The 24556-nt window shown below is 41.8% G+C and overlaps 1 protein-coding gene across 17 annotated transcripts in view; it reads left to right on the top strand.

The window, feature by feature from the left end:
- The window catches only part of MAP4 (microtubule associated protein 4), a 301104-nt gene that overhangs the window by 100070 nt on the left and 176478 nt on the right, over positions 1 to 24556 (top strand). For all 17 annotated transcript variants that reach the window (XM_038388353.2, XM_043509817.1, XM_043509805.1 and 14 more), the window contains exon 3: positions 12890 to 13149. In XM_038388353.2, the coding sequence (XP_038244281.1) occupies positions 12909 to 13149 (241 nt within the window). In that variant the 5' untranslated portion in view covers positions 12890 to 12908. The remainder of the gene's footprint in view (positions 1 to 12889; positions 13150 to 24556) is intronic.

Raw genomic sequence — 24556 nt, 5'->3', positions numbered from 1 at the left:
TTTTCCCAAAGCTTAGTCTAGGATCAGAGGAGATGTAAAACCCCAAAGACCCAAGGGGGTTGAGCTGGGAGAGGCTACCAAGTGTGACTCAGTGAAAAGTTGACAGGCTGGCAAGGGGTTACATAGACAGAAGGAATGTGCAGCGTACAGGACAGTATATTCTATTTTCTGTTCTACATAGATTCTTATACCATACTCATCACTGTAGTATCTGGGCGCTTTCGTCATGTGATAAGCAATGTGACTACACATCAGTCATATGTTGTTTGTACTCTCATCCTCTCCCCAAGGGGAGAAGTGTGTGCAGTGGAGTGTCATGTTTTGGTAGGGTTTTATGGTTTTTTAAAAAAATGTATTGCTATGTCTTTGTGAGAGGGCAAAGTCAAAGAAATGTGCCATGCACTTGGAGCAGGAGGTGTTGAGATTTGTGATGGTCTTTAGTTCCTGGGGGAGTTCATTCCACAGTCTCAGTCAGGCTTGAGAAAGTGCTGTCTCCTATGCTACAGATGAGATATACCCTTATTATAAAGAGTTCACTGTGCCAGAGTATAACTGTTGACCAGTATCTTCATCCTGGAGCTTTAGGCAATCTTTTAGATATCCTGGGCCCAGGCCATGAAGTGCCTTGAAGATAAAGACTGAGACCTTGATTAGAAATTCTATGGGAAACAACTGTACAGAGTGTAAGACAGATTTGATGTGGTCACGGTAGCCTAAGTTGCTGAGGAGATGCGCTGCAATGTTCTGTACTAGTTGGAGTTTCCGAAGTGTTTGAAGGCTTCATGCCTGGGTATATCACATTGCTGTAGTCCTTCCCAGAAGTGACAAAAGCGTGAATAACTGAGGCTAGGTCATCATCTGTCAGGATGGAATGAAGTCTCCTAGCAAACTGAAAATGATAGAAAGCATTATTCACAGATGCTGCAGTCCATTTCTCCCTGCCTGAGACAGAGTTAGCTGGTTTGAGGGGCACTTACAAATGTGTAAGTAATACCTATACATTTAAGTGTTCTGTTGTTTTTAGTTGTTGCTCTAACCTGCTTTGTACCTTTGAGGAATGCTGCCTTAAGTGGGAGAAAGGAGCATGTAATGGTAAGGGTTGGGGAAAAGCTGAGCATGAATGAGTGCTGTTTGTCTACTGCTTTGCTCCTAGGGTGAGGGGGATGGTGTCACCTGTCACTCTGAAGCCATCTCATGAGTTAACTGAGGAAGGAAAACCTCTGAAGCAAATTTCAAGATTCTTTCTTGGCTGGAAAGTAGGCTTAGATCCTCAGAACCACTTGAAGTTTGTCCATTGCCACAGTACAGTTTTGTGCTTGCACATCAGTTTGCTATGCCTTCAGAGACTCCATTAGAGATAAATTTTATATTAAGTTCCAATAACATGACTTAAGTCTTCCAGTTAATTGTTCTGATGTTTCATAACTACCACATACCTTATTAAATTAAACATCAGGATATTTATTTCCCATAAGTGTACAAGAAAGTCAGTTTCTGTAATGACAGGTTTCAGAGTAGCAGCCGTGTTAGTCTGTATTCGCAAAAAGAAAAGGAGTACTTGTGGCACCTTAGAGACTAGCAAATTTATTTGAGCATAAGCTTTCATGAGCTACAGCTCACTTCATCGGATGCATTTGGTGGAAAATACAGAGGGGAGATTGATATACACACACAGAGAACATGAAACAATGGGTTTATCATACACACTGTAAGGAGAGTGATCACTTAAGATAAGCCGTCACCAGCAGCAGGGGCGGGAAAGGAGGAAAACCTTTCATGGTGACAAGCAAGGTAGGCTATTTCCAGCAGTTAACAAGAATATCAGAGGAACAGTGGGGGGTGGGGTGGGGGGGAGAAATAACATGGGGAAATAGTTTTACTTCGTGTGATGACTCATCCATTCCCAGTCTCTATTCAAGCCTAAATTAATTGTATCCAGTTTGCAAATTAATTCCAATTCAGCAGTCTCTCGTTGGAGTCTGTTTTTGAAGCTTTTTTTGTTGAAGTATAACCACTCTTAGGTCTGTGATCGAGTGACCAGAGAGATTGAAGTGTTCTCCAACTGGTTTTTGAATGTTATAATTCTTGACGTCTGATTTGTGTAATGTCTCACTTGCTGTATAGGTTTGAAGGTGCTAAATCCTCCATCCTATTTTGTGGAGATTAGGTTGACCCAATCCATCCATTCTTTTGCAAATGAGGATCATGCAATCTTTTTTGATCTAATATCTCTAGAACTTAGGCTAGATGGGACTATCCCAGATGGTGCTCTAAGCCTTATAAACATTTTCTTCTCTAAGCACCACCTATGCTACAGCTTCTGCCTCTGATTAAATGCTGTTCTATTGTGGTGGCTCAGTAGTGTAAATAGTTTATCGTCCTGGTGAGCGTGTGACTAGGCAGGCTTTGAAGGAAAGCAAAAGAAAATACTTCCATGGAACAATGGCTGTTTAACTGTTTCTGAAATGTTTGGATTGGACATAAACTGAGGCCCTCCTTACAATCCAAGAGATAAGGAGACACATTGGTTTGCAGGCTATCTGGAGTTGGCTTTAGATGCTTACTCTGCCTTTATTATACAAGGGCAGATGAATTTTAGTAGGGCCTATATTTCAAGTCAGTAATAGTTTCCATCTGAGTAGGAGGATGGCCATGATTTACTATTCTGGACAGTTCTAAACTCTGCTGCTGAGAGGAAGCTCTGCTAACAAATAACTCAAGACTTTGAGACTAATAGAAATAAATAAAAAGGATGCCGATGTCTTAACTGGCTGCATGAAAACTGCAAGCTAGTGGAAATATTTTAGTACTGTGATAAACAGTTGATTGCAATGTATGCTCAGAGGACTGTGTGTTCACAAACACATGGAAGTGTGTAAAAACAGGGCTGAGACTTTTTTGGGACTTGTCTAAAAATTGTTCAAATTGATTGTTCACAAAATGAAATTACGAGTCTTGGGACTTATGGTATTGGCATGGACCTGGAACAGAATATAGTATTACTGGAATTAAAAGTCTGACATGCCTATGAGGTATACTTTGTGAATGGTCATGGTTACAAACAAATGCCAGGAATCCCAGTTTCCATCTGTAAATGGCGTGCGTTTCTAGCCCCAGTTCTGTCATTCACAGACTGTAAGGCCAGAAGGGTCCATTGTGATTATCTAGTCCAGTGGGTTTCACCCATTTTTTTTTAATTTGTGGACCCCAAAAAGTTTCAAAGGGAAGTATGGACCCTTTTGGAAAATGTAGGCATAGTCTGTGGACCCCCCCATGGGTCCGCAGACCATAGGTTGAAAACAACTGATCTGATCTGAGCACTTGCATAACATAAGCCATAGAGCTTCCATGAAATAATTGCTGTTTGAACTAGAGCCTATGTGTTAAAAAAAACATCCAATCATGATTTAAAAATTGTCAGTGATGAAGAATCCTCCACAGTCCTTGGTATATTGTTCCAGTGCTTAATTACTCTGTTTGTTTAACTGCGCCTTATTTCTAGTCTGAATTTGTCTAGCTTCAGCTTCCAACCATTGTATTTTATACCTTTTGTCTGCTAGATTAAAGAGCCTGTTATCAAATTTTTGTTCCCCATATAGATATCTATAGACTTGGAACCCTTAATCTTCTCTTTAAATAGATTGAGCTCCTTCTGTTTACCAAAAAAGAAATATTGGTGTGGTGAGGGTCTGCTGCTCAATGAAGGAGGTGAGCTGGTAATGGAAGATAGGAAGGCAGAGCTGCTCAATGCCTACTTTCTTGTCACAAAAGATATGACACTGGATGACTGGTAAAGTTACCATAAACAATAAAGGGGAAGGGATGCAGATCAGGATAAGAACACATCCGAGATCCTCTGACTAATTTGAGTTCAAGTTAGCAGGGCCTGATGCTATTCACCCCAGGGTGCTGAAGGAATTAGCTGAAGAAATCTTGGAGCCATTCATGGAGGACAGGAGAGGTGCTGGAAGATTGGAGAAGGGTTAACATAGTGTCCATCTTTAAAAAGGGGAAAAAGGAGAAGCTGAGGAACTAGAGACCAGTCAGCCTGATTTTGATACCTGGGAAGCTACTAGAGCAATGTCTAAAACATTCAGTTTGCAAATACCTGGAGGATGAGGGGTGATCACCAGCAGCTAGCAAGAACAAATCATGCCAAACCAACTTGGTTTCCTTCTTTGACAGGGTAACTGGTTTGGTGGGTAGGGGGAGTGCTGTGAACATAATATACGTAGACTTCAGCAAGGCTTTTGCCACAGCCCCACATGACATTCTGATAAGTAAGCTGGAGAAATGTGGGCTTGACGGAACTACTAAGTGGATACGTAATTAGTTAAACAACCACAAACAAAGAATAGGTATTAATAGAATGATGTCAGACTGGAAGGAGGACTCAAGTGGGGTTCCACAGGGATCTGTTCTGGATCCGGTGTGGTTTAACATCTTTATTAATGACCTGAATGTAGGAATATAAAGCATACTGATCACATTTACAGATAAGTCCCAGCGGGGGGGGGGGGGGGGTTGCCAATTTTTTGGAAGATAGCGCTAAAATTCAAAGTGATCTTGATAAATTGGAGAATTGGCCTACAGAGAAAATGAAATTCAACAAAAACAAACGTAAGGTGCTACATTTGGGGAAGAAAAATCAAATGTACAGATACAGAATGGGAACTAACTTGCTTGGCAGCAGCACTGCTGAGAAGGATCTGGGAATTCTGGTGGATCACAACCTCAACATGAGTCAACAATTTGATGCTGTTGCCAAAAAAAAAAAAAAAAAAAAAAAGCACAAATGCAATTTTAGATTGCAGTAAGTGGCATAGCATGCTGGTCACGGGAGGTGATCGGACTGCTTTATTTGGCACTGGTTAGGCCTCAGCTGGAGTACTGTGTCCAGTTTTATCACCAATGTATCGCAAGGATGTAGAGAAACTGGAAAGGATCCAGAGGGGAGCGACAAAGATGATCAAAGGGATGAAACGAACAAAGGCTGAAGGGACTGGGTATGTTTAGTTTGGAAAAGAGGAGATTAAGGGGGGACATGATAGTAGTCTTCAAATACTTGAAAGGCTGCCATAAAAAAGATGGAGAAAAGCTGTTCTGTCTTGCCACAGAGGGCAGGACAAGAGGCAGTGGATTCAAACTACAGCATAGCAGATTTAGATGAAATTTTGGGAAGAACTTCCTAACTGTAAGTACAGTAGGACAATGGAACAGACTGGAAGCTCCTTCACTGGAGGTTTTCAAAAATAGGCTGGATAGCATCTCTCTTGGACGGTTAGAGACGACAAATTCTGCATCATGGCAGGGTATTAGACTAGATGAGCCTTGCGGTCCCTTCTGACCCTATGGTTCTATGATTCTTCCACCACGAAGCAGGTTTTCTAATCCTTTAATCATTCTTGTGGCTCTTCTCTGAACTCTCTCCAATTTATTAGCATCCTCCTTGAACTGTGGTTACTAGAACTGGATGCAGTATTCCAATAATGGTCACCCCAGTGCCAAATATAGAGTTAATATAACATCTCTACTCCTTCTTGGAAAAAAAAGAGGAGTACTTGTGGCACCTTAGAGACTAACAAATTTATTTGAGCATAAGCTTTCGTGAGCTACAGCTCACTTCATCGGATGCACTGAACTGTAGCTCATGAAAGCTTATGCTCAAATAAATTTGTTAGTCTCTAAGGTGCCACAAGTACTCCTTTTCTTTTTGCAAATACAGACTAACACAGCTGCTACTCTGACTCCTTCTTGAGATTACCCTTTATATGCACTCAAGGGTCTCATTAGCCTTTTTGGGCCACACCATTGTACTGGGAGCTCATGTTCAACTTACTATCCATCACAGGTTTCAGAGTAGCATCCGATGAAGTGAGCTGTAGCTCACGAAAGCTTATGCTCTAATAAATTTGTTAGTCTCTAAGGTGCCACAAGTACTCCTTTTCTTTTTACTATCCATCATGGCCCTTAGATTTTTTTTTTTTAGAGTCACTGCTTCCCAGGATAGTCCCCCATCCTGTGAATCTGGCTCAGGTTCTTTGTTCCTAGATGTATACATTTTACATTTGGCCATATTAAAACACAGATAGTTCCCTTGCGCCTAGCTCATCAAATGATCCAGATCACTGATGGTAACCTCTTTATTATTTACCACTTCAACAGTTTTTGTCATCTGCAAACTTTCAGTGATTGTTTTCTTCCAGGTCATTGATAAAAATGTGAAATAGGGCCAGGAACTAATCTCTGCAGGGCCCAACTGGAAATGTATCTGCTGGAAAATAATTCCCTGTTGACAGTTACATTTTGAGACCTATCATTTAGTCAGTTTTTAATCCATTTAATGAGAGTTCCATGTTAATTTTGTATCATTCTAGTTTCTTAATCAAAATGTTCTGTAGTCATTTGACTTGGTACCACACAAGTCTAAATATATTACATCAACATTATTACTTTTATCAACCAAACTTGCAATCTCATTGAAAAGAAGTTATCAAGTTAATTTGACAGGATTTCCATAAACCCATGTTGATTTGCATTAATTGCAGTACTCCCCCTTTAATTCTTTATTTATCAAGTCCCATATCAGCCAGTCTATTATCTTGCCAGTGATTGATATCTGGCTGACAGGTCTTTAGTTACCTCAGTCATCCTCTTTTTATTCTTTTTAAATATTTCCACAATGTTAAATTTCTTCCCATCTTCTGGAATTCTCCCAGTGTTCCAAGAGTTAAGAACCAACATTAATGGTCCTGCAAGCTCTTTGGCCAGCTCTCTTAAAACTCTAAGATGCAGGTTATCTGGACCTGTTGATTTAACAATGTCCAGCTTTAGCAGGTGCTCTTTAATATCCTCCTCTTAAAAAGGAAAGTGTTTCATCAGCATGATATGTCTACATCAGATTTTCCCCAAACACAGAACAGAAATATTTAATAAACACTTAGCTTTTCTGCATGATTGACAGTTCTACCATTTCCATCTAGGAGTGGACCAATATCATTGTTTTGATTTTTGTTTTGTTAGTAATATACTTTTAAACACTCCTTATGGTCCTTAACTCTGCTGCAAGGTATTGGACTTTATAACTGCTTTCTGACTACTCAGTTTTGTGACATGATTTTAGTAATGGCTATCCCATAAATTGCTACTTAAAGATTATAGTGTCAGAAAACCAGTGCTTCACATCAGCTTTCAAATGAAAGGATTAGAGTGTTTGTTTATAGCTCTGACTTTTCCTGAGGTAGTGGAACTAACCTCAAGTGTCTGCTGAAGTAGAAATAAAGCAAGATGGTGGCTGAAATTACATCACTTTAAGGTCTGCTATCTTGTTACCTATCAGGGCTGGGACCAATACCAGGGTAAACTTTTAATAAGTGACATAATATGCTTAGGATCTTAAGTTCCATTAGGTATTCCTGAAAACTTGACCACAAATACTTAAATGCCATAAGCCTTTAAACATGGGACCTTGGTCAAATCTTGTTCCTCAATTTTTTTCACGGTCTATTGTGATAGTAGGCAAGGGACTGGTAGCTAAAAGAAAACAAAAATCTGAAGTTGAAAGACTTTAAGCTTTATAAAAAAAAATAGCTGTTAAAGCTTTGTACACTTCAAGGAGCAGTTGTGATCTTTTAACAGCCCAGTGCTGGAAAAGGGGCACTATTATATAAAGGTGTATATTTTGGCTAAACTCTTCAAAGTTCCTGCTTTCCAGTTCCTGCTTGAACATAAGTGGGTAAATAGCAGTCTCTTGAAAACATGGGAATATACTGAAGTATCTGTAACACTGCACTCCACTGGCTGGAGTCAGGATTTCTGTGTCAGAAGCCAATATACTGCTAACATTTAACAGACTTTCCACAGCTGAAGTAGTAGGGCCCTCTGTTTTGGTGCAGAAGGATCTGGATTATGATGTTGCCCCATAAAACTATGGTGAGCAGCATAGTGACAATTCTTAAGTCATAGAATCATAGAATCATAGAATATCAGGGTTGGAAGGGACCCCAGAAGGTCATCTAGTCCAACCCCCTGCTCAAAGCAGGACCAAGTCCCAGTTAAATCATCCCAGCCAGGGCTTTGTCAAGCCTGACCTTAAAAACCTCTAAGGAAGGAGATTCTACCACCTCCCTAGGTAACGCATTCCAGTGTTTCACCACCCTCTTAGTGAAAAAGTTTTTCCTAATATCCAATCTAAACCTCCCCCATTGCAACTTGAGACCATTACTCCTCGTTCTGTCATCTGCTACCATTGAGAACAGTCTAGAGCCATCCTCTTTGAAACCCCCTTTCAGGTAGTTGAAAGCAGCTATCAAATCCCCCCCTCATTCTTCTCTTCTGCAGACTAAACAATCCCAGCTCCCTCAGCCTCTCCTCATAAGTCATGTGCTCTAGACCCCTAATCATTTTCGTTGCCCTTCGTTGTACTCTTTCCAATTTATCCACATCCTTCCTGTAGTGTGGGGCCCAAAACTGGACACAGTACTCCAGATGAGGCCTCACCAGTGTCGAATAGAGGGGAACGATCACGTCCCTCGATCTGCTCGCTATGCCCCTACTTATACATCCCAAAATGCCATTGGCCTTCTTGGCAACAAGGGCACACTGCTGACTCATATCCAGCTTCTCGTCCACTGTCACCCCTAGGTCCTTTTCCGCAGAACTGCTGCCGAGCCATTCGGTCCCTAGTCTGTAGCGGTGCATTGGATTCTTCCATCCTAAGTGCAGGACCCTGCACTTATCCTTATTGAACCTCATTAGATTTCTTTCGGCCCAATCCTCCAATTTGTCTAGGTCCTTCTGTATCCTATCCCTCCCCTCCAGCGTATCTACCACTCCTCCCAGTTTAGTATCATCCGCAAATTTGCTGAGAGTGCAATCCACACCATCCTCCAGATCATTTATGAAGATATTGAACAAAACGGGCCCCAGGACCGACCCCTGGGGCACTCCACTTGACACCGGCTGCCAACTAGACATGGAGCCATTGATCACTACCCGTTGAGCCCGACAATCTAGCCAGCTTTCTACCCACCTTATAGTGCATTCATCAAGCCCATACTTCCTTAACTTGCTGACAAGAATGCTGTGGGAGACCGTGTCAAAAGCTTTGCTAAAGTCAAGAAACAATACATCCACTGCTTTCCCTTCATCCACAGAACCAGTAATCTCATCATAAAAGGCGATTAGATTAGTCAGGCATGACCTTCCCTTGGTGAATCCATGCTGACTGTTCCTGATCACTTTCCTCTCCTCTAAGTGCTTCAGGATTGATTCTTTGAGGACCTGCTCCATGATTTTTCCAGGGACTGAGGTGAGGCTGACTGGCCTGTAGTTCCCAGGATCCTCCTTCTTCCCTTTTTTAAAGATGGGCACTACATTAGCCTTTTTCCAGTCATCCGGGACTTCCCCCGTTCGCCACGAGTTTTCAAAGATAATGGCCAAGGGCTCTGCAATCACAGCCGCCAATTCCTTCAGCACTCTCGGATGCAATTCGTCCGGCCCCATGGACTTGTGCACGTCCAGCTTTTCTAAATAGTCCCTAACCACCTCTATCTCTACAGAGGGCTGGCCATCTCTTCCCCATTTTGTGTTGCCCAGCACAGCAGTCTGGGAGCTGACCTTGTTAGTGAAAACAGAGGCAAAAAAAGCATTGAGTACATTAGCTTTTTCCACATCCTCTATCACTAGCTTGCCTCCCTCATTCAGTAAGGGGCCCACACTTTCCTTGGCTTTCTTCTTGTTGCCAACATACCTGAAGAAACCCTTCTTGTTACTCTTGACATCTCTTGCTAGCTGCAGCTCCAGGTGCGATTTGGCCCTCCTGATATCTTTCCTACATGCCCGAGCAATATTTTTATACTCTTCCCTGGTCATATGTCCAACCTTCCACTTCTTGTAAGCTTCTTTTTTATGTTTAAGATCCGCTAGGATTTCACCATTAAGCCAAGCTGGTCGCCTGCCATATTTACTATTCTTTCGACTCATCGGGATGGTTTGTCCCTGTAACCTCAACAGGGATTCCTTGAAATACAGCCAGCACTCCTGGACTCCCTTCCCTTTCATGTTAGTCCCCCAGGGGATCCTGGCCATCTGTTCCCTGAGGGAGTCAAAGTCTGCTTTCCTGAAGTCCAGGGTCCGTATCCTGCTGCTTACCTTTCTTCCCTGCGTCAGGATCCTGAACTCAACCAACTCATGGTCACTGCCTCCCAGATTCCCATCCACTTTTGCTTCCCCCACTAATTCTACCCGGTTTGTGAGCAGCAGGTCAAGAAAAGCGCTCCCCCTAGTTGGCTCCCCTAGCACTTGCACCAGGAAATTGTCCCCTACGCTTTCCAAAAACTTCCTGGATTGTCTATGCACCGCTGTATTGCTCTCCCAGCAGATATCAGGAAAATTAAAGTCACCCATGAGAATCAGTGCATGCGATCTAGTAGCTTCCGTGAGTTGCCGGAAGAAAGCCTCATCCACCTCATCCCCCTGGTCCGGTGGTCTATAGCAGACTCCCACCATGACATCACTCTTGTTGCACACACTTCTAAACTTAATCCAGAGACACTCAGGTTTTTCCACAGTTTCGTACCGGAGCTCTGAGCAGTCATACTGCTCCCTTACATACAGTGCTACTCCCCCACCTTTTCTGCCCTGCCTGTCCTTCCTGAACAGTTTATAACCATCCATGACTGTACTCCAGTCATGTGAGTTATCCCACCAAGTCTCTGTTATTCCAATCACGTCATAATTCCTTGACATCACCAGGACCTCCAGTTCTCCCTGCTTGTTTCCAAGGCTTTGTGCATTTGTATATAAGCACTTGAGATAACCTGTTGATCGCCCCTCATTCCCAGTATGAGGCAGGAGCCCTCCCCTCTCAGACATTCCTGCCTGTGCTTCCTCCCGGTATCCCGCTTTCCCACTTACCTCAGGGCTTTGGTCTCCTTCCCCCGGTGAACCTAGTTTAAAGCCCTCCTCACTAGGTTAGCCAGCCTGCTGGCAAAGATGTTCTTCCCTCTCTTCGTAAGATGGAGCCCGTCTCTGCCCAGCACTCCTCCTTCATGGAACACCATCCCATGGTCAAAGAATCCAAAGCCTTCTCTCCGACACCACCTGCGTAGCCATTCGTTGACCTCCACGATTCGACGGTCCCTACCCAGGCCTTTTCCTTCCACGGGGAGGATGGACGAGAACACCACTTGCGCCTCCAACTCCTTTATCCTTCTTCCCAGAGCCACGTAGTCCGCAGTGATCCGCTCAAGGTCATTCTTGGCAGTATCATTGGTGCCCACGTGGAGAAGCAGGAAGGGGTAGCGATCCGAGGGCTTGATGAGTCTCGGCAGTCTCTCCGTCACATCACGAATCTTAGCCCCTGGCAAGCAGCAGACTTCTCGGTTTTCCCGGTCAGGGCGGCAGATAGATGACTCAGTCCCCCGGAGGAGAGAGTCCCCGACCACCACCACCCGCCTTCTCCTCTTGGGAGTGGTGGTCGTGGAACCCCCAACCTCAAGTCCTATGTGGCCACAGAGTTTTTACAATATTGACTGATGCAAGTACCATTTTAGTCATCCATAATGGGTCTTGTCTGTCATAATGCATAATGACCTCATATTGCTTAGACATATGAACTTTATAATAAATTTTATATATTGAGTGAATGTGGTAATGGAACTGTACCTTTTGTTACACGTGTACTCATTTTTCCTTCCTTCCACATTTCTCTTGTATATGCTTTTTTAAAAAAAACAATAGCTTACTGGATTTTTAAAAAAGGGATAACTAAATCTTTAAAGGAGCAGCAACTTTTTGCACAGATTATCCGTGCTTCTAAATGTGGAGCAAATCTAACTGAAGCTAATCTGGATTCAATACTTAACAGTAAATTGTTAAAGTTGAGGTAAACTGAATTGAGTGTGTTATGGGGTTTGAAATGTCCCCATTTAGATACCCCTATGGTATATGTTTTTATTTCTGTCCATGCTTGAAGACGTTCTTTGGATGGACAGGGTATATGAATGGAACTTTTAATACTTCTGTAGAACAGAACAGTCTAAAAATTAGTCTGGAAAAAACAGCATTTGAAGATAAACTGTTGAACGATAAAACTCAACTTTTTTCCCCTTGCCTTTCATTGGTGCATTGCTCTTTAAACTCTTTTAAAATCCAGGAATCCACCCCACAAAGAGGTGTTTGCTGTGTACCTAAAGAGCTTCTGCAGTAATCCGGGTGGGTTGATTAATATAAATTGTCTGACTCTCACAGAGAGCAACATTGAACACTGATCTACATAAGGGGAAAGGTTTGGAAAACCAATTATCTTACTGAGTCATTAAACTAGGAGCATTGAGATTTTTGGCATTTAATTTATTAGAGCTTTACCTTCCAACATAAATGCTGGGAAGGTGAAAGTTTACTGTCACTAGCCAGGTCTGCTGAGGACAAAATGTTCTGCAGAACCTCTGTGGAAGGGATGAAAAGTAACACTGAGATTTAAGGTATACACCAGAGATTATGTAAAACATAATCTCCATAGGGGAGGCTGGGTGGAGTCCTGCCCAAGAACTAGATTGCCTTGTGTCAGTTGGTTTTGTGCAGCTGAGGATACTGAATTAACTCTCGGCTCTGGAGGAGACGATAATAAAATGTAAGTTTAGGCTAATTGTTAGTTGCTAGCCATCTAGTAGCTTTTGTTTTATGCTCTGATTGCAAACACTATATGAAATTTAATGTGGATCATGCAGTTAAAACACTTGACTCAGGAGAACCGTGTTGTCTTTAATTTTGTTTTCCGGGCATCTGGGAATTACAGCACTGTGAAGGCAGGTGTAAACAGTTGCCAGCATCAGTTTCCTAGTAGCATTAGATCTCTCACAAAAATATGATCTTTCTCATTCTTCAGGTTACAGAGGTGCTAAAGCATGGCTGACTTGGATCACAATCTCAGTCTTGCAGATGCTCTGACAGAACCACCAGCAGAAATTGAGGAAGAAGTGAAACGAGATTTCATTGCCACCCTGGAAGCAGAGAAATTTGATGACGTGGTTGGAGAAACAGTGGGTAAAACCGACTATATCCCCCTACTGGATGATGATGACGATGCAAAGGCTGGGAGCCAGGAACCAAAAAGCAAGCCTCACACAGATGGTGGTCATGTAGAAAGTAAGTGTCTATAAGCACCAGACCAAATGGTTGCACTGTACATAAATATTACAGTAAGCAAACAGTGGGCTCCACGGTGTTAGGCCTTTTAAAACTTTTTTGTACACTATTTTAAACTAGGCAATATCTAATGATTACACTTTAGGATTGGGAGTGAAGAGGTCTGGATTCTAATCCTGACTCTGCCTCTGTCTTGGTGTTTGATCTTGGAAAAAATCACTTGCCCTCTGCCTTAATTTCTCAGCCTGTAAAATGGGGGTACTTAACAGTCCTAACTCCCAGGAACTGGTATTGTGGGGTTTAATGTTTGTAAAGTTCTTTAGCCTCCTCAGATGGAAGGTGCTACACAAGTACTAAATATATGCTAAATATTTTTACATATTCTACATATGCTAAATATTTTTACCCCAAATCCCATAACTGTACAAAAGCGGGGGGGGAAGGGGGGAAGAGGGAATATTATTCTCACTTTCTGTATGGAGAAACTGAGTCACAGAGGTTAAATCACTTGGCAGTCCTGCCCATGTCAGTGGTTAAATGAGGAATAGAATCCACATTGTCTGACAGTCTTGTGCTCTAACCACTAGGACATACTACCTTTCTAGCCCTTCAAATTGTGCTTTTCAGACCATTGGGTGAGGGGAGGAGAAGTTTAGTCTCTTGCTGCAGGAGCACTCTTCACTGACTGTGTTTACAAACAGGCTTGGCATCATTCACTACTGACTTTGAAAATTTACCAGCCCAAATGAAAAGCAGACATAATCTGGTGATTATGGAGGCGGGGGAGAATATCTGCTTGTTCCAGATGCATGGATGAATAGACTTTTTTTTTTTTTTTTCTGGCTGAGTTAGAGGAAGGGACTGGGATTCAGGAGCCTTGAATTCTGCTTCTTTACTTGGCTACTGACTCGGCACATAATTTTGGGCTAGTTCCTTAACTTCCCTGTACCTGATTCTGCAATTCTAAAATGGTACTAAAACCCATCTATGTGAAGCACTTTGTCATCCTCTCATGAAATATGATGTGTAAATAAAAGCAAAGTACTCTCTGCCTCTAACGAGGTAACCTCATCATTGTGGAAGAAGGGAGATTTACACTAATCTAGATACTTATATAGGTGGGCAGAGGGGGTGAATATAAAAGGACTAAAATAGTCATCAGTCAGAATGAGGAATGGTCCTAAAGTCGCCGTCTGGTGTGGCATTGGACTGCATGTAGGAATTTGATCCACATCATACATTTTATTTTACGTTATCTGAAAGTGTTAGGTAATTCACAATAAAGAACCAAAAAAAGTGCCTGCTCTGAAAAGCTTAGTCTAATATTAGATATGATGTGGTGAGTGGGGATGAACAGGGAGGGTGGGATAAGGAAGGATGAAGGCTATGGCAAAACATCATGTGATTACTCCAATTAGTCATGTGCACCTCTTGGTTTAATTAACATATTTTTGTAATAGTAGATATTGACTTGTGCATTGTGGAAAAAAGTGGGGGTGGGAAAGAACTTTTTCACATTTAGCTTCCAAGATTTAGTTTTAAAGAGGTTTTTCTGCTGGAAGTTGGTGTACAGCTACAGCATCCTCTGCCAAAAAGATTCTCCATTAATGTTAAAATAAAAAATTGAAAATTATAATATCACAACATAAATGTGTGTTGCTTTAAAATGCAAGCCTCTCTTTGAGGATGATATCTCTTAGGTGTCCATCCCTTGAAGGTTCAGCATGAGAGCTCATAGTGCTCTATATACAACTTTAACCACTGAGGCAATTGGCAGCGATCTTACTGGTTTAATCGGCAGTTAAAACCTACATAAGCCACCCAGTAAGAAGACTTGTGAACCTGTGAGTGGGAATTGAGCTCAAGTCTCTCTGAACCCCTATATGCTAACATGAGCTGCTAGTAGGTCTGTCCCTTTATATGAGGATTTTGTACTATGCACTTTTGGCTTTCTAGAAGGAGTCCTTTTAGTGACTGAATTGAATCTGTTTTTATCTTACTCTAAAACTAACAAGCCAGTTAATATTAGGTATTTTCCAGAGGGTTAATACTAATGTTAGCTTCTAAACATGAAGAATTGGATGTTCAAATTGCCTTGGAGTAACTGGCAATGGAAATCATAAGCATTGAAAAATCCCTATCTTTGATGTTTTGATCTCTCCAAAGTAATTGGAGAGCCTGATTACTGTGGGTACATAAACTAAAGCTTTTTTTATCTTTTTGTCTCTTTGTACATGCTTGGCTGTTAAGGTTTATCAACCTCTGCAATCTCAAACGGTGTCAGCTTACTACAAGCCATTCTTGGCTCTTGATCTCATTATGTGCTACTTTCAGATGGTTGTCTATTTTTTTTCTTGAAGAGGTGATGGGAGATCACTTTTCTTGTGAAAAAGACCATGGTTTGTCATCAAAGCTACATGTTATGACTGTTAAACAAATCTTGATTTAAAAAATGCTTCTGACAATATATAAGGTAGGGTTGAATATGTGCTACCTGCCACTGAGTAAATCCTGTAGAATAAATCAGACTTAAACTCTGTGTGCGCTATGAAATGGCCTAGCTGGGAGTGAAACATAAGGCTCTGTTTTAATGTTTGATTGTAATATGAAGCTTTTGAGCACAGAAATTGCTACATAACATTTAGCAAGAGTTTCACATTCAAAACTCCAGAATGACTCCAAAACTGCTTTATCCTTTCCTGAAGGAGGAAACTGACTTTCATGGATCAAACTTTTCAGCTCTCACTTGTTAATTTATTCATGTTAAAATGCCGGGATGTGTTTCGACAGCAGGATCTTTGCTACTGAGATTGACTTTCTTCAGTCAAAAACGAGTTTAGTCATATGTCCTGTCAAGATTCAGCTATTCCATCTCTGCTAAAGTGGTTTCTTTTGTTTTTGTTTTTAAAATCCATGAGCCAGATTAGATGAGCTTAACAGTCAGATGTGCCCCAGCATGGACTTGTGTGAACCATCTGAATATTGAGGGATGGGTAAGGGAAGAGAAGGGGTAATGAGAATAGCAGCATAGTCAGATGGGAATTTGTCTCAAAGCGAGACTAAATGTTAATTTTAGAAAACCCTCAAGTGGTGCTTTTCCCATTGGGATATCAATTCCTAGGAAGTGTTAGACTATACCTAGCAAGTTGCTGGATATAATTTGGCAAATTCCAGGTAATCCTCTTACTATGTTGTGGTCTTTACATAATGCTGGAGGATTGCTTTGGGTGTGTACAAAGCCTTCTGTATGTTTTTGCAGCCGGCTGCTGTGTGTACCTGTTTAATCTCTATCTTTTGGCGGAACTCTCAAACCTTCAGGGCTTTCAGTTGTGATGTAGCCCTGAAGGCTGTAGCTGTGAAAATGACATTGAATTGAAGTCTAGATAGCCTGTGAAGACAGTTTTTTAAGCCCTTCATTGTTCTGATTCATCTAAAGTAAGGGATATATTATCCTTTGGAAAATATTTAAATCCTGTTTTTTCAAATGATAGCCTTGGGTGGGAGTGGGTGTCAGCTGAGAAGTAAATGTCAGGCTTTAATATCCCACTGCAGACTGGTATGCTGTCAGTTACTTGCTTCCAAGTACACCATGCTGCTTCAAAACTTGATACTATTGCTACTTTCAGGAGTGGGGGAAGAAAGCTATGCTCTGTTTTACTCTTTTGGGTGTGTATACATTGCAAAAATCATCTTTCTCCATCCCAATCGTAAGCTTGTCTATCATCCTAGATTCTATGTTCAAGCCCCCAAATGGCCACCAGAGGGCATTGATAGTACTAGACTATGGTAGAGTGGACACAGATTGCTGCATATCCGAGCAGACGTCCCCTCCCTAATAAGAAAACAAAGCACATATCTATGGCCTGCAAGCTTGAGATCAAACCACAAAATTTCCCTTTCCTTTCCTTCTCTTTCTCCACAGTAACAGTAGGTGCCTTCATTGCAGAAGGCTGCAGGCTTCCTGTAAGTTTTTACATTGCTTTTTCAAAGAAAAATCAAAACCCTGACATTTCGGAGTTTAAGGACAGCAAATGTTTCATAAGTGCATCCTAAAAGCTGTGTATTTAATTGAACTGGGAATTTCCTGAGTCTCAAAATGGGAATAAGAAAAAATCGGTCAGTCAATGATGTAGACATCTGGATTGTATCTATACTGCTAAATTCTCCATATATACATAATTGATTTTTTTTCTAGAGGGCTGGTAAAACCTCTAGCATTAGTAAGAATTGTTACTTCATTGTCTGTAATAATGAAATGTATCCCACAGGATTAAAATGAAAAGCTTTTTTATCTGTTTCAGTATTCCAGGCAGCAATTCTTATGTTGCTGTCAGGATCTTGGCAATCAAATTAAATACAGTTGAAAGTACTGCAGGTAATACCTTGATTCTTTAAATGTTCCTATACTGCCTTTTTCCTTTGTACTTTTCATGGTATCTATTTTGGTTAATAAAGAAGCATCCAAAACTTTGGCGGAAGGGCTGTATTGGCAACTTGACAGGAGGTGAGGGCAGCACTTAATTTGCATGAAGACAGCTGATTTTAGCTGTCCCTTTACATAGGCAAAGCTGCAGAAACTGCAGGTGTATCACGCAGTGCTCAGTCTTGATCCAGGCATATGGCCTGCTGCTGGTGATCTCTGTGATGCATATTAAAGATGAAGATTGTTGCAGACTATGCTGTAGAACTCCATGTGTTACTTTGGTCCTGTGTTAGATCCACAGCTGTTAAATGTGCTTTTTCTTGAGAGAGAAGAAAAAGTGCCTTAAATATTGTCTTAGAAATCTAGACATGATACTCCAGTTTCTCGAGCATGTTATAAAATGAAGGCTGTAGAGGGCTTATTTCTGACTGGGAGAAGTTAATATTAATGCTGCTACAGTGTACAAAGCAAAACGAGGAAGTTCTAGCACAATTGTTATATTGGCTAGCATCACGCAGTTTTAAATGCCATTAGTAGAGCACAATGTGGGAGATCCTAAATAGTCTTTTATATTTAATCCTGTTGTGATTGTTTTCTTAGTAGGTAGAGAGACATGGTGGGTGAGGTAATACTTTTACTGGACCAACTTCTGATATTACCTATCTGATGTGGTCAGAGCAGCTATCCAAGAGTCATAGAATCGTAGGACTGGAAGTGACCCTTCAGAGGTCATCTAGTTCAGTCCCCTGCACTCATGGCAGGACTAAATATTATCGAGAAACGGCCTTAGCAGCAGCATTTTGAATGAACTTGAGGGGGCAAGGTTGTAGCAGTTAAGACCTGAGATGAGTTTTCATGGTGTTGACAATATAGGTTAAAGTCAATTATGGGGGATGCTAGTTCTCTGAGGTGTAGGATCCAATTAAATGTATTGCAGAAAATACATGTTTAAAAATTATACTTTTTTGTGGTGGTTTTTGATAAATTATAGCAATTCAGTGGGATCTAAGTGGGAGTATTGTATTATTAAAACTTGACTACATCCATTTTGCTGTGAAAATTCACATGTACAAGGCATATTATCATGTATAATCTAAATGTTTGGCACTTTCATTGCTATTGTCATATGACCAAGGGTAAAAATTCACATGCATATTTGCATGTACCTGATACTAGCAACACTGCACCTATACTCGCGTTTTTATTAAACTCATGTGATAACGATTTTAAGCCCTTGATCCTGGAGGCATGTGATTAAGTGAGTGTCTTGGTTTTCATTCAAAATAAAAAAAAAAGTTAGTCCTCCTGGTTGCATGTGAAAACATGACCCAAATGTATCCTATAGAATCACACACCAGAAGGCAAATAAAAATCCTCAAATTAATAATTTTCTTAAATCTCATGATCTTTGAAACCAATATAATTTGGGGGGGCATTTTTTTTTTAAATTGAGGTGGTCTGTACTGGAGATGCACAAGTAAAGGTAGGCTCCGTTTAGTTTTAAGTCTGCTGTTCTGATGTGGATTCCAGCTAAGTGACTATGCACAACTCTGTTTATGTACATGTTTGGGTTGTATTATTCTCATTTGTGCTTTTGTGTCATAGTTTCTATTCATTGTCTGGCATATCCAACCAATCTGCACATCTAATTGTTCTAAGACTAATAAAATATATTAATGGGCTTATCTGAAAATCTTTTTCCACCCTCTTGCCTTCTCACCCAAGTAAACTGCTTGTGTGATGGTGAATTAAAATGTGTTCAAAACAGTGTCGCTGTGCTTACATATGTACCATGCCAAGCCATTAATGTGGAGATGGTTTAATATATTGGCCCTGTCCATTTTGCTTGAGATTATCTGGTTTAGTGAATGCTTTCTTAAATTTATTTACATAAAGGCAATCCTTTGATGCATTGGCCAGATGCAAGTAGTATCTTGTGATTCTGACAAGGATTATGGAGTTTGGATGTCTTGAAGTGTTTGACTTTTAAATAGTTCCGATTATGATAGTAGTGGGGTTGGTCCTAAAAAAGATTATTGGGAATTTGTATAATGCACTTCATATAGCTGAAATAGAAGTATATATTCAGCTCCAAGGCCTTTTTACCAAAACACACCTGGTAATAACAGTACATTTATACCCAGTGATGAGCTGCCGAAATCTTAACAATGGGTTCCCGCCTCACCCCACGGGGGGGGGGGTCTTTGCCCACCCCTGCCCCCTCCCCCCCAGAACCGGGCAGGAGGGTCTTGTGGAGCACCATAGTGGGTGCCCACCCCTAAGAGCCAGAGGCACTTGCCCGGGGGTGAGGTGGGGAGTCCCGGAGGTGCTTATCTGGGGCAGCTCCCAGGAAGCATCCGGCAGGTCCCTCCGGCTCCTAGGGGCGGGAGAGCATAGGTGGGGGGGAGCAGGGGCAGCAGCCACTCCCCCACTGATCACATCAAAAGTGGTGCCTTAGACGCTGACTCCCTGGCTGCTCCGGGGCTGGAGCACCCACGGGGAAAATTTGGTGGGTACAGAGCACCCACCGGCAGCTCCCCATCCCACGCCCGGCCCCAGTTCACCTCACCTCCGCTCTGCCTCCTCCCCCTGAACGTGCCGCCCCGCTCTGCTTCTCTGCCCTCTCCCCCGGCTTCCTGCGATACAGCTGTTTGGTGGGAAGGCTGAGAAGCAGGAGACGGCTGCCTGCTCAGGATGAGGGTGGTGGAGTGAGCTGGAGGGGGAGCGGTTCCCCTGTGGGGGGGCCCCCTGAGTTACCTGCTGCGGCGCAGGCAGCCCTCCTCATGCCCCCCCGCCCCAGCTCACCTCCGCCTCCCTGGGCCTGAGCAGGAAGCCATGGCCTGCTGATTCGTGGGAAGCCTGGGGGGCCAGAGAGGCAGGGCGGGGTGGCGCATTCAGGGGAGGAGGCGGAGGCGAGCTGGGGGTGGGGTGGGAAGCTGCTGATGGGTGCTGTGAACCCACCAAATTTTCCCCTTGGGTGCTCCAGGGCTGGAGCACCCATGGAGTTGGTGCCTAAGGCACCACTTTTGGCCGGTTAAATTTAGAAGCCCTTTTAGAACTGGTTGTCCCTCGTGGAACAACCGGTTCTAAAAGGGCTTCTAAATTTAACAACCGGCTCCACCTCACCACTCTTTCTACCCCCATGACTAAGGACCCTTGTATTTCATATAACTCACCTAGTCCATTTCAGAAAAGCTAGAGCTTTACAGGAAATCAGTCTTGCTACTTTTAATTTTCAAGAGGGTGCAGCAAGGCAAGGGTATGCCTGATTTTGGGAGGCTCAAATGAGCAAAACTGTTCTTGAATCTGTTCTTGTTTAGATGCTATCAGCCCAGCAAATAGTGCTTTACCACACAGTAAAAGCTTTTATGTAGTAATCTTTTGATGGTACTCTCCCAGCTCTGGCCACATTTGGCTAGCTGTTTGATTCATAGATATATCTCTTCACTTGCATCTGGGCTCCACATGCAGAGGTTTCTTCCCCATCTGAATTAACTGGATACAGTATCTTTGTGTAAAGCTGTTTTTAAAGGGATATGCCTAACATGAAATCTAGTCATTTAAAAATGTTAGTTAAAAGCTTTTTTGTGTACTACAGCCGTTCTTTAGTCCCTCTGCCGCCACTTGTAGTTTTACAATTTATTTTTCTATTTTTAGAATATTTTTTGCTATTGTAGTGTAGAAAACTGACACAGTTTCAGCAGGTGATCTCCGTGATGCTTACTTTAAGAACACTAGGGGAGTGAAATGATCATGGCTTTCTAGTCCCACTCACTTAACTGGCCTACTATTTTCTGAATTGCTGACACAAGGTTAGGGATTGAGGAGGAGGATTTTTCCTAAAGTTTGAGTGGGTGAAAAGGAGGGACTCTGCTTGGATAACTTGAAGCTGTTGCAAAGGAATGTAGGAATATGCCTGTATTGATCCTGTTGAGTGCTGCATGCCATGCAACCTATTGCCACTTAACATGGACATCACTTAAAGATAGCTGTTAGCTATACTAATTTGTTAGCAAGCACAGCTGAGTCAGAATGAGAATTGAGGAACAGTGCAGCTGTTCTAGTCCCTACCCTTTTCAGGATTAGATAGAAAGTCTGACTCTAGTTTTTAACCCTTAATTTACAAAGCACTCATTAATGAATGGTGTTATAACTTTTTCTCCTTGGAAAGTCTTGGTTTTCATTTAAAATAAAAATGTTATTCCTCCTGGTTGCAGATAAAAATTGGTGCCCCAGTGCATAACATAAAGCTAACAACCAGAGATGCTGAGTTTCTGTTTCAAGAAGCATGTTCTTTACCATTAACTAGAATAAAATAATTCTTGCTGCTCTGTATGATTCCTGCAGTTGCTTGTCTTTACTATGCTTTTTACAACTGAAAACAGTGATCAGTTCCTAGAAGCTGAGCAGCAGCTTTTGGAAGAAAAGATAGGGTATTCCAATAGTTCCTTTATTGCACAGGGCTTATTGCCAGGAGGATACAGTATTGCCATTTTTACTAAATGGCCTTATGTCTGCTTGAAGTGATGGTCTGAAGATGTCCAATAATGCTGGCAACCTGGCTCAGAACATTAATTCCAATAGAATCCAGCTGTTAAAGATCACTGTGTATTTTGGAGAATGACAGTCTTTTATATTAAATTGTAGCCTTTCTTCTGTATACAGCTCCAGAAGGCATGAAGTGGTTATAGTTACTGACCCTAAGCAGTTCTGTGTTCATGGGTTTGTGGGATCAATATTGAATTGTATAAACATATTTGGATGGTTAGATAACTCCGTGGGTAATAGAGCAATATATGCATTTTCTAGTCATTAGAGTACAAAGGGTACTAATGCTTTCATAATGCTTCTCATCCATAGATCTCAAATTCTTTTTCAAAGAATGGCTAAGCCTCACTTTTCCCATGTTACAGTTGGGGAAACTGAGCTACATGGGAGTCGTATAACTTTCCCAAAGTCACACAGAGAGTGAGTGGCCGATCTGGGGTTAATCCCGGATCTCCTGATTCCCAGTCCTCTGACCTAGCCACTGGATCTCGCAGTACTCAACTGCCTTCTGAGTTTAGGCAGTGTATAAATCCTAGTACTCCCAAGGAAATTCTTTTAATCAATCTTGGAGCAGAAAGGACTCTGATCTTGAAACCGTGAATGTCATTAAACAAGCTGAAGGCTGAACACCTTTCATTATACTGCCTTTAAGCTCCCCTATTTACAGGACTGATTTTATTTTTAATGAAAACAGCTTTTTGTTCACTTTAGCAATTAAAGTAGTTTTGTTAAATACTGATGTGTGACACATTTTAGGAGATGAGAGCTGGGTTTTAGAAATGTGCCTCTTGTTGAGTTTTGTAGGAGTTATCCAGCTAAGTGCTCACGTAATAGACAAAAATAAATAAACTTGAATGCATATGCTTTATAATGTCTCAATTGAAATTTTCTTAGGTAAATAACCTGAACCATATTTATTGATTTCAGCTTTGACTAGCTGAAATAAGAATGTCAGTTTCCATCATTATTCTAGGATTAGTCCATAACTGTAAAATGTCAGTTTCATGTCAGCCAGGGAGACGAGTGTCTCTCCCTAGTCTTGACAGGTTTCAGAGTAGCAGCCGTGTTAGTCTGTATTCGCAAAAAGAAAAGGAGTACTTGTGGCACCTTAGAGACAGAGTTGCCAGCAACCACACACCACACAACAGAACCACTAACCCAGGAACCTATCCTTGCAACAAAGCCCGTTGCCAACTCTGTCCACATATCTATTCAGGGGACACCATCATAGGGCCTAATCATATCAGCCACACTATCAGAGGCTCGTTCACCTGCGCATCTACCAATGTGATATATGCCATCATGTGCCAGCAATGCCCCTCTGCCATGTACATTGGTCAAACTGACAGTCTCTACATAAAAGAATAAATGGACACACATCAGACGTCAAGAATTATAACATTCAAAAACTAATCGGAGAACACTTCAATCTCTCCGGTCACTCGATTACAGACCTGAGGGTGGCTATCCTTCAACAAAAAAGCTTCAAAAACAGACTCCAACGAGAGACTGCTGAATTGGAATTAATTTGCAAACTGGATACAATTAATTTAGGCTTGAATAGAGACTGGGAATGGATGAGTCATTACACAAAGTAAAACTATTTCCCCATGGTATTTCTCCCCCCCCACACCACTGTTCCTCAGATGTTCTTGTTAACTGCTAGAAATAGCCTACCTTGCTTGTCACCATGAAAGGTTTTCCTCCTCCCCCCCCCCCCCCCCGCTGCTGGTGATGGCTCATCTTAAGTGATCACTCTCTTTACAGTGTATATGATAAAACCCTTTGTTTCATGTTCTCTCTCTCTCTCTGTGTGTGTGTGTGTGTGTGTGTGTGTGTGTGTGTATGTATCAATCTCCCCTCTGTATTTTCCACCAAATGCATCCGATGAAGTGAGCTGTAGCTCACGAAAGCTTATGCTCAAATAAATTTGTTAGTCTCTAAGGTGCCACAAGTACTCCTTTTCTCCCTAGTCTTGACTTTGTCATGCAGGGTAACAGTTCTGGACCCACCCTAAACCTCCCAACTCTCTTTGAATGAAGCTGAGTTGGACATGGTTAAGGAATGGAGTCACTTAGATTCTATCCCAAAAGTATTTTGGAAGCTCCACAAATTATAATGCTAAGATAATAGTGGTTTGTCCAAAAGGGTAAAGGCAACAATTTCAAGTACTAGGACTCCTATGTCAGTCTCCTAAGGGCTCAAATATTCTCTGGAAGGAAAATGGATTTTGCCCTCAAAAGGGCACTCAGGATGAGCAAAAGCACTTATTATCTCGGTTATATGTTACATTTGTATTGAGACCTCTTGTATAATGGTCTCTCACTCAGAACTTGCTTCAGAAAGTCAGATGCAAGCTTCTCTTTCTAGAATAGGTTTCAGAGTAGCAGCCGTGTTAGTCTGTATTCGCAAAAAGAAAAGGAGGACTTGTGGCAC

The sequence above is a fragment of the Dermochelys coriacea genome, chromosome 2 (assembly GCF_009764565.3).
Source record: "Dermochelys coriacea isolate rDerCor1 chromosome 2, rDerCor1.pri.v4, whole genome shotgun sequence".
Lineage (NCBI taxonomy): Eukaryota > Metazoa > Chordata > Testudines > Dermochelyidae > Dermochelys > Dermochelys coriacea.
This window is presented reverse-complemented; position numbering and strand designations above follow the sequence as displayed.